Genomic DNA, 10,364 nt, shown 5'->3' on the forward strand with positions numbered 1-10,364 from the left:
AGGAGGTAAGACAGGGAGGGAAAGATAAATGCAAAATCAGGGAGCTGTAAGGCTGCAACATTTGTGCATCTGTGAAATTATATATAAATAGGAGCACATTTGTGCAGGTGCAAACATTTAAAGTGGTAAACATTGCACAATTTAAGGTTGGAAAACATAGATTTACACATTAGTTTAACCCCTTAAGGACACATGACATATCTGACATGTCATGATTCCCTTTTATTCCAGTTTGGTCCTTAAGGGGTTAAAAGGAAATGTGCAGATCTGAAAAACTAAAATGTATTGAAAATGGCATATTCACAAAAAAATATCACTTTCATCTGTATTAATCTGAGCAAATTTATGGAAGAATAACTACTCATTTGTTTACTCAACATAATAACAAGAATAAATAAATACTGTAACTGCTGATGAATTAATAAAATTAAACTCGGGATGGATGATCGTGCACAGCTTTACAATCATTTTGAAACACGTGGCAAATCTGATCTCTTAGATCCTGGCAAAACTCATGCCAGTGACTTTACTTTCTAAGCCTTTTAACTCGTTGAAGCATGTTGAAAATAACTTCGTGACAAGGATGGCCATGGCAACTAGATGAATTATTGGTTGTTTATTGTACTCTCCCTCACTTGCCAATCATTATTTAACAATACAAAACTATTTCATAGAATTCTCTTACATTTAACTTCTGGGTTTTATTATTAAAGGAAAACTATAGCATCAGGAATACAAACATGTATTCCTGACACTATAGTGCTCGAATACATTTCATCTCCACAGAGAGGGTGGCCTGGGAGCTAAAAAAAATGTTTTAAACATACCTTTTCTCTCACACAGCACAGGTTTCTCTGTGGCTGACTGCACCTCCATGACTGAGATCGTCATTCTTGATTTACTCAGCCCATCCAATATTTTCACATAGGAAAGTATTGTGGGGCTGCGCTGGTCAATCAACATCTCCTCATACAGAATCAGTGCATCTCTATGGGGAACGTTCAGCAGCTCCATGCAGACGGCGGAGACACTGAATGCCAGTGCTGCATAGTGTGCAGCACTGACACAGGAAGCACCTCAAGTGTAATTTGTCATCTGCCTTGCAGAAATAGGTAGTAATGCAGTGCAAATACACTGCTGCATTGACACTTATTAAATTCACCCCGACACATACACACTTTACCCCTCCACAAGAATAAACAAACGCACACCCCCTAGTAAATAGTAACCCTGGTACAGGAGGCGTAGAAATATTTAGCATGTTTTAAATATAAAGCCACACAAATACCATATGCACAAATACTTAATATTTATTTGCTTGATATTCAGAAGATTTTTCATGAAACTGTGCTTTCACCCTAACAAATAAAAACGAGCCATGCGGAACTCAAAATAACTTTATTCAAAACAAACAAAACATCCCAATAGCTTGAATTTTGGATGCAGGAACACAGTAATACTATTTATTTATACACAGCAATTTCTCTTCAACCAGTTCATTGCAGGACAGGACACCCCATGGCATTCCTTTAGAAGGGGCTAAATAGTCACTTTACACTGGCACCAATAATCCCCAATCATTATGTTTGCTACTGAGGTTAAGTGTGCCGATGGTAGACAGACGATTTAGTGCATACAATTTCATACACACAAGTAGTAAAGACTGGACACCAGAACGCTGCTTTAAAGACAAGCCTGCAAAAATTCCCGAAGATGAACTCCTGAGCCACGACATTCTTCAGGGGAAGCACAGCAGTCCATGGGATCCAACGTGGATTATTTGCCTATTCTCTGTACCACCCAGTCCTGTTGACACAGTGGGCATCGGTTGTTCTGTTTCACCCACAGGGACATGCAGCAGTTGTGAAAAGAGTGGTTACATTCTCCCCAAACCACTGTAATAAAGAGATAGATGATATGTTAACCTATGACAGTGAGAAGAAAGTCAAACATACTGTTCATTTATCAACAGAGCAGAGCTTTACTTTCTAACTCAATCATTCCTTCATTCACTCAGCCCTATCCTGCAAATAAAATTGTATTTTGCCGGTAACAGTTTATTTCAAAATGGTTTGGCATGAATGGTATGATCTTACAAAACTTCCGATATTTCATGACAAATGAAGCACTACAAATAAAATTATGCAATGCAGAGGTTTAGGACAAATTTTCATGTTCCTCTATATTGCTCTAGGGCAGTTTTTCCCAATTGGTGTTCCACAAGAACAAAATTGGGGTTCCGTCGTGAAATGTCTGGTATAAAGGATATCCACCTGATACAATTCACCCCTGGGTAGGTAGTTATCCCTTGAAGGGAAGTAGCAACAGACCCCTTATATTATACAATAGATAAAAAGTGGAGAGAATATGTAAGGAATACCAATGGTATTTACTATTCATAGGCTCCATCAAACAGAAAGCTCTTAGTCCTATTGGTACCTCTCCAAAGAGAGTGTATGAGGTTGCTTAGGAGAAAATCGAGGGAAAGCTAGAGGAATATCAGCTAACCTAGATCCTATATACCATCTCAGAACGCAGGGTCAATAAAAATCAAAGAAGTAAAAAATAATGAAAAATGCTACTAATAATATTTACCTTGGCAACGCACAAGGCTAGTACCTACCTGAACCTAACATCACTAAGAAAAAAAGCCATGCAACTCAACTAGGCATCAAAATACAGCAACTGGGGGACAGGAAATAGCAGCAGGTGCTCTGGACTGTTAAGTCACAATTAGAAATATTTGGCTGTCAGAGTGGGCAGTTTCTTCACCGAAGGACTGAGAAGTGGTTAGTTATGGATTTGGACAGAATAAATGGTCTTCCCAATGTTGCGAAGTATAGGCAAATAGTTATGCATCATGCAATCCATCAGAGAGGCATCTAATTGCCCCAAAATATATTCTGCACCATGAACATAAACATACAAAGTCATTAAGAACTATCTTCAGCATAAAGAAAAACAAGGAGCCCTGGAAGCGTTTGTACGGGTCCCTGATATTTTCTTAAAATCTGTCTGGGATCACAGAAGAGACAGAAGCAACTGAGGTTTTTTAAATCCACAGAAGAACTGTGATTAGCTCTCTGGGATATTTGGAAAGACCAACCTGTAGAGTTACTTACAAAACTGTGTGCATGAATTTATGCTATTTTGAAGGCATGGGATGGTTATACTAAATATTGATTGCTTTAGATTTTGCATTTTGTAAATTGATAAAAAATAAAATCAAAAATAAAGCAACTAGCGATGCTAATATTAAAAGCACGGTGAGCACACAGCTGGTCCCTGGATGACTCATGTTTAAGTCACCCTGTGTTTATTATAGGTACAGGGTGTGTATTATTGTTATTTGTTAAATGTTTTGTGTGCTGTCCTATCCTGCTGATGCTCTCCACCAATTAGGTGGATTTGGCTATGGAGTCAGTACAGCGCCATCTGTTGGTTGTGAAGATCTTGTAAAAGTTATATGCAGCGCCACCTGTTGGTTGCAACTGTTATGTGCATTACGTGAATAGCAAGACTCAATCATTTACATATTCAGGAAGATTTGCATATTACAGTTTCTGCAAGGAGATATTTCTGGTTAGTTAAGGTCTTCCCCACCCTTTTATGAATATTGGTTTGTGTTATTATAAGAGCCTGTATGATTCCCCATATGATTTGGTTATATGTATTGGTTGAGTGTGTCACTATAAGTAAAATGTAATGCGGATAGGGGCTAGTCCTAAGTGACAATCTGCTTTGGAGAGGAACAAATAAGGCAGTGGGGATGATTCCTGGTTGGAAGGAGAGAGCTGTAACCTGGTTCGGTGAAAAAGGTCCTCAGAGCCTAGTCAAGTTTCCGCGATTGGGTCTGAAGTGCTCCAATGTCCTTGATAGCAGCTAGGAAGCTGACCTGAAGGACGTACCCAGTTGGAGTATGGGAGCTCTGTCACAGTCTCCAAGGGACATGAATTGTAGGAATGTTGTGCATATCATGCATGAGAATATAAAATAGGAAAAGTGCAAACAGACATCATAGTCATTGTCTGCACATTGAACAAGAAATTATGAAAAACTCAGACACTGCAGCTTTGCCTCTATTACGTCATGACATGTTTACTGAGTAAACGGTTTAATTAGCATCCTCCATTTTAATTGAAAGATGAGGATTGGCACCAGTAAAGTGCATTTTTTCTGTATAAGATGAAGGAAATCTGCTCACACTATATTAGGAGACTTCAATTATTAAAATATTATTACCATACCTACACAATCCTCCTGCTTGTTCTCAGCTTGACAGCGCAGACAGGCATCTGAAAAGAAGCACACAAGCCATAGTTACATTTTCTTTCTCCCAGCCAGATCAGAGAGACAAAAAAAAAAAACACACAACAAAACAAAACAACCCAGTTCCATGTAAATGAGGCTAAAATCTATCAAATGCATTAAAGTTGTATTGATACCTGGAGTGTCTTTAAGCCAGAACCCTATTCTAGTTCTGTAAGCTGAAAAATAGAGTGGCGGCCTCCATAAAGCTCATGAATACCATGGGGGGTGGGATAGTTGTAGGACGTCAATTGCCAGCATACCACATACTCATCCCTGTCTGCCTTTCCTGAAAAAATGATTATTTCTATATGTGCTGTGTTTCATACCGAAATGCTGCACATACAGACTCGAGCACCATGACCACTTCAAAACGCTGAAGTGGTCATGGTGCTTAGATTAACTCTAAGCATTTCACAATAATGCAAATGAATGTTACCCATACTGCCTGAGCTACCAAATATGACCTTTCTTTATCCTGTGGATTATTGCCAAGAGTGCCATCTCCCATCCATCATATTAGGAGGCTGCTTGGATTGTTTGATCCCAGTCATGGCAATCATTGTGGAATTACATTAAAAGGTAAGAGCCACTATCCAGGATTTCTAATTATACAGTCACCTGACCACTTTAACACATTTGTAAAGACTGAAAAATCAAATTGAATGCATAAATCCACACTACTACACTGAACTACTACTAAACTGAGCACCTTCATCTTTTCTCCCTGTCAAGCACAGTAAGAAGATCTTTAATTTACGTGAAACAGTAACTATAGAGAGATGAGAAGAGGAATAATTGGGTATTTGTATCAAAATGCTGCATGCAAACAAATGGAATAAACTACTAAAAGTGGGGCGATCACTACAGAAACCAGTGCAACCAGCAGGCACACTTCATTGTTAACTCCTTCCCTGTATAACTTTGCCCCACTTTTCGGAACAGGACACTATGCTCCATGGTTTATTTTTCTCTTTCCCAAATGTATAGTGTCATGGCAAAGATAGGTCTAATCTGGATGGTTATGTAATGAATAACGGGACAAGCTATGTACATACCATAACCACTTCAGCTTATTGAAGTGGTTATGGTGCCAGGCTATTGTCCCTGTACCCTTTTGACTAATTTGTCGAGCTGCCAAAAAAGGCTTGATCTTGGAACTTGTAGCTCCACCAACAAGCCCTGTCATTCAGACAGGCAGGAATTACATCCATCACAGAATCAGAGAGGATACTATTGTACTCGTGAGACATTTCTGAATACAAATATGTGTATTTAATTGCAGTAAAATCCAACAGCCTTATGACATTCACAGTTAAAATGTCATGCAGAACTTGAAAAATAACAATTTCATAATCTCACATTTTTAGATTTTATTCATATTACATTTAATTCATATCTAAATATTTAATATGAAATGAAAGCCCTGATGCTCTTGAAAAAAATTGATATAGAATAAGTGTGGGTGCACTTAATATAAACAAGGTGAATTATGGTTGAACCACCTATAGCACCAATTCCGGGTTTTGTTTACGTTTTATTTTGATCACAACTTGTACAATTGGCTCCGTCCTTAAGGGGTTAAAGCAGGCTTCCCCAAACTCCGGCCCTCCAGATGTTGCTTAACTACATACAACTCCCATAATCATATAAAGTAAAAATCGATAGGCTGAGAATCATAGGAGTTGTAGTTAAGCAACATCTGGAGGGCCGGAGTTTGGGGAAGCCTGGGTTAAAGGGACACTTTAGCGCCATAACCTCTACGGTGCGCTGTTGTAGTTATTGTTATCTACATCTTTCAAAGTGTTTACCAACGGTCTGACACTTAGCTTGCTGCGTCGGACACCCACACTCATTCCGGTCCGATAAACAGAGCGTGTTGACTCCAGACACCATAACCACTACCGTGTGTTGTAGTAGTTATGGTCCCTAGAATGTCCCTTTAAGGAGATTAAAGGGCTCTGCAGCTGCTGATTGGTTTAGGCACCAGAAACCACTGGGTCAATCCTGAGACCCTCTCCCCTCAAGCATTTTAAAAAAATAAAATAAATTTAAGTGAAGTTTTGGGTCTGAATGTTTTGACCTCCTGCAACATTCCCAATAGCCTTTATCTGACCGGAAATGGCCCAGGATGCCCGGTGCCCACACTAATTGGTTCCCCCCAGTGCTCTGTCTCACCCATGACCTGCACCCGGCAAATGGCGCACGTATCGCACTCCACGTCCCAGCTCCACATCGCCACCGCGTTCCACTTCTTCAGGGAAAACATGTCGTCACATGGACAGGGAGCTACTGCAACTCCGGTACAGCAAAAAGGCCAGGTCAGCCTGCAGCCCTCACAGCCAATCACCGAAGAGTAGGCAGGTGGGGATTACACCAATCAGCGTTATAGAACGCGTGCCGAGGACCAATCGGAATCACCGCTTGAGTTTAGCCCAATCAGCTGCAAGCAGTGTGTGAGCTAGACCAATCAGCAACTGCCAGTATGTGAACGGGGCTATGCAGAAAACGGTGCTCTAGGGAAATCTTTCCGGCTATAAACCTTTTGGCCGGAAGTAGCGAGAAACTCATAGTTCGGTGTCTCTATCTGAAGAGGCAGTTACAGGGAATGGCCTGGAGGTGGCGCAAATACTTAGAGAGTGATGCTTGGTTTACAGCATGTCAGTCTGTGAAGGGAGAGAGTCATTGTGCATTATTACATGGTTTTACTTGTTTTATTTTTGTCTCTAATGTTTGTCCCTAGTTTATTTGGGAGTGACTACCCGTTTCAATAATATAACACTGTGTTCTTTTTCAAATTATTTTATTTAACACATATTTAAACATTGTTGTCATAAGACACAAGAATCATATATAATATTTAACACAAAAAATAAAATAAGAGAATAATAAAAATTAATTAATTAAAAAAAAAAAAGGGAAGAAAAATTAATAATGAAACAGTTATAATTAGTTGTGCTGAACGCTCCTGGAGGAAGTCTCGTACCCAATCAGACTTTCTCCATTATAGATTCATATTGTGTTCATACAGTGCAGCCCTTGCCCTTGCCAAACAGTCCTATTTTTCCTCTCTCATTAGTTCATGTTCCCGCAACCCCAGGCGTCTCTTTGACACCTTTAATTCTCTTCTTCGCCCTGCTGTGGCCACCCCCAAAACTAACCTTACTTCTGATAACTTTGCATGTTACTTCACTGACAAGATTGAACAGCTAAGGAAAGAATTCTCCCCTCCTTGCCTTTCTGTTTCTCAATCACACATAGATCATGCATTTCCTACCCTTCAGACATTCTCCCCAGCTACTGACCAAGAGGTGGCTGCTCTTCTTTGCTCCTCTCGCCCCACCACTTGCCCGCTCGATCCTGTCCCATCTCACCTTATCAGATCTCTCTCCACTTGTCTCGTGCCTTCTCTAACACACATCTTCAACTGCTCGCTCTCTTCTGGCATCGTCCCTGCTGACCTTAAACATGCCACTGTAGTACCTATACTAAAAAAAACCATCCCTCGACTCATCCACCCTCTCTAATTACCGTCCCATATCCCTGCTCCCTTTTTCCTCAAAGCTTCTGGAAAGGCTTGTCTTTACCCGTGTGTCTCATTTCCTCAATTCCAACTCTCTCCTTGACCCCCTTCAATCTGGCTTCCGCCCTCTCCACTCTACAGAGACTGCCCTTATCAAAGTCACTAACGACCTAATCGCAGCTAAATCCAAAGGCCACTACTCCATACTAATTCTTCTTGACCTCTCAGCGGCCTTTGACACCGTTGATCATGCTCTCCTTCTTCAAACTCTTCAATCACTTGGTCTCTGTGACTCTGTCCTCTCGTGGTTTTCCTCTTATCTCTCCCAACGCTCATTCAGTGTCTCCTTTTCTAATGATACCTCCTCCCCTCACCCTGTCTCGGTTGGAGTTCCCCAAGGCTCCGTCCTTGGTCCACTTCTATTTTCTCTTTATACTGCCTCTCTTGGCAAACTTATTACCTCTTTTGGATTCCACTACCACCTGTATGCTGATGACATCCAGCTATATCTCTCCTCCCCGGACCTCTCCCCTGCCATCCTGCAACGTGTCACTGCTTGCCTTTCTTCCATCTCTGACTGGATGTCCTCCCGCTTTCTGAAACTCAATCTCTCAAAAACTGAGCTCCTTGTCTTTCCTCCTCCTAATACTGATCCTCCTCTTTCACTCTCCCTTCAAGTTTGTGGTACCAACATCAGTCCATCCTTGCAAGCGCGCTGTCTTGGCGTCATACTTGACTCTGGTCTCACCTTTGAGCCTCACATCCAGCATGTTGCCAAATCCTGTAGATTCCATCTTAAAAACATAGCCCGCATCCGCCCCTTTCTTGCACCAGATACTACCAAGGAGCTTGTCCATGCTCTGGTAATCTCCCGCATGGATTACTGTAACCCTCTCCTGATTGGTCTTCCCAAAAGCCGTACTGCACCCCTACAGTCCGTAATGAACGCTGCTGCTAGACTGATTTTCCTCTCTAGTCGTTTCTCTCACACCTCACCCCTCTGCCAGTCCTTACATTGGCTTCCTGTATGCTATAGGAGTCAATTCAAGGTACTAACTCACACCTATAAAGCACTGAACAACTTTAGCCCCTCTTATATCTCCTCACAGATCCATAGGTATGTCCCTTCTCGGTCTCTCCGTTCTGCCCGTGACCACCTCCTGTCCGTTGTCCGCACTCGTACGGCCAACTCGCGCTTGCAGGACTTCTCGCGGGCGGCTCCCTTCCTATGGAATAGCCTGCCTACCGCCATCAGACTCTCCCCTAGTCTTGCATCTTTTAAGAAGTGCCTTAAAACTCATCTCTTTCGGAAAGCATATGGCCTCCAAGACTAACCCTTACCTCACATACCTGTCTCTTGCCCTCTCCTAAAGGGCAGTCCACCTTATTTGATTGCAAATTCCTGTCCTAATGTGTTTTACACCCACCTCCTATAGAATGTAAGCTCGATCGAGCAGGGTCCTCTTCAACCTATTGTTCCTGTAAGTTTATTTGTAATTGTCCTATCTATAGTTAAATCCCTTCTCATAATATTGTAAAGCGCTACGGAATCTGTTGGCGCTATATAAATTGCAATAATAATAATAATAATAATAATTAACAGAAAAAAGTAAACATACCCAGGACAGAGCCAATAAATAGGGAAACACCACAGGGTGAAAGATGCTTGTTTCTGTAAAGTATGCCCGTTTCATTACCTCTGGAAGTTCGCATTTTATTATGAAGCAGAACACTCATTAAATATTATTGTGTTAAAAGTACTGAGCTTCTTCATACCTGTATTAGGGTGCTTCTAGGTCCCAGGAGCTGGCACTTCTTTAAGGGGAACCATGACATCTCTGGCAATAACTCAATTGGATAAAACATTAAAAATCACCTGTGACTTGTGTTAACCTTTTTTCATATGATGCTCTATTTTCATTTAAATTTGTACAAAAAAATGTAGCAAATAAAATCACAATCTAGTTCAGTACAGGCACAGCCAAGGCACATGCTGCAAATGAGGATGAGAACAAACATTTCTCCAGTTTCTCCTCTATATTCAATGGCAGAAAAGGGAAATATGTTTAATGGTGATTGACAGGTAACCAAGATGGAGGTAAACATCGGTGGGTGGATATTGGAAGTTTATTTTTTAAACCTCACAAAAACATCTTAAGGGTTACTCCAGCTTCTGCTTTTAGAAGTGGTCATGGATGGTAAGAATCTGCATGTGTCGTCAGCTCACGGGCATCAGACAGAATGTGCTTGTCCCCCACGTATAAACAATACAGGTCCGATTTCCTCCCCAAACATACCCTACAGCCCATTTCCCCCAAAACATACCATACAGCTGCTATGCCTCCCAAACACATCCACAGCTCCTATCATCACAAACACTCTATAGGCCCCATCCCTCAAAATATACCCTACATCCCCTATACCTTCCAAATGCTCCCTACAGATAGTTCACTTTACAATACAACTCTACAAGAAGCCCCCCCCCCCACACACACACATTCGACCTCACTAGCAGCATCCTGAGAAACATACA

At 41.2% G+C, this 10,364-nt stretch overlaps 1 protein-coding gene across 1 annotated transcript; it reads right to left on the reverse strand.

Annotated features, from left to right (window-relative positions):
* Positions 1-1,379: 1,379 nt before the first annotated feature.
* Positions 1,380-6,657, reverse strand: RNF7 (ring finger protein 7). Its single transcript, XM_063440929.1, has 3 exons — positions 6,487-6,657; positions 4,248-4,295; positions 1,380-1,895 (listed from the first exon to the last, which is right to left on the reverse strand). The coding sequence occupies exons 1-3, from the start codon at positions 6,575-6,577 to the stop codon at positions 1,777-1,779; spliced, it is 258 nt and encodes an 85-aa protein (XP_063296999.1). The 5' UTR covers positions 6,578-6,657; the 3' UTR covers positions 1,380-1,776.
* Between the last annotated feature and the right edge of the window lie 3,707 nt (positions 6,658-10,364).

Source organism: Pelobates fuscus, chromosome 2 (genome assembly GCF_036172605.1).
Source record: "Pelobates fuscus isolate aPelFus1 chromosome 2, aPelFus1.pri, whole genome shotgun sequence".
NCBI lineage: Eukaryota > Metazoa > Chordata > Amphibia > Anura > Pelobatidae > Pelobates > Pelobates fuscus.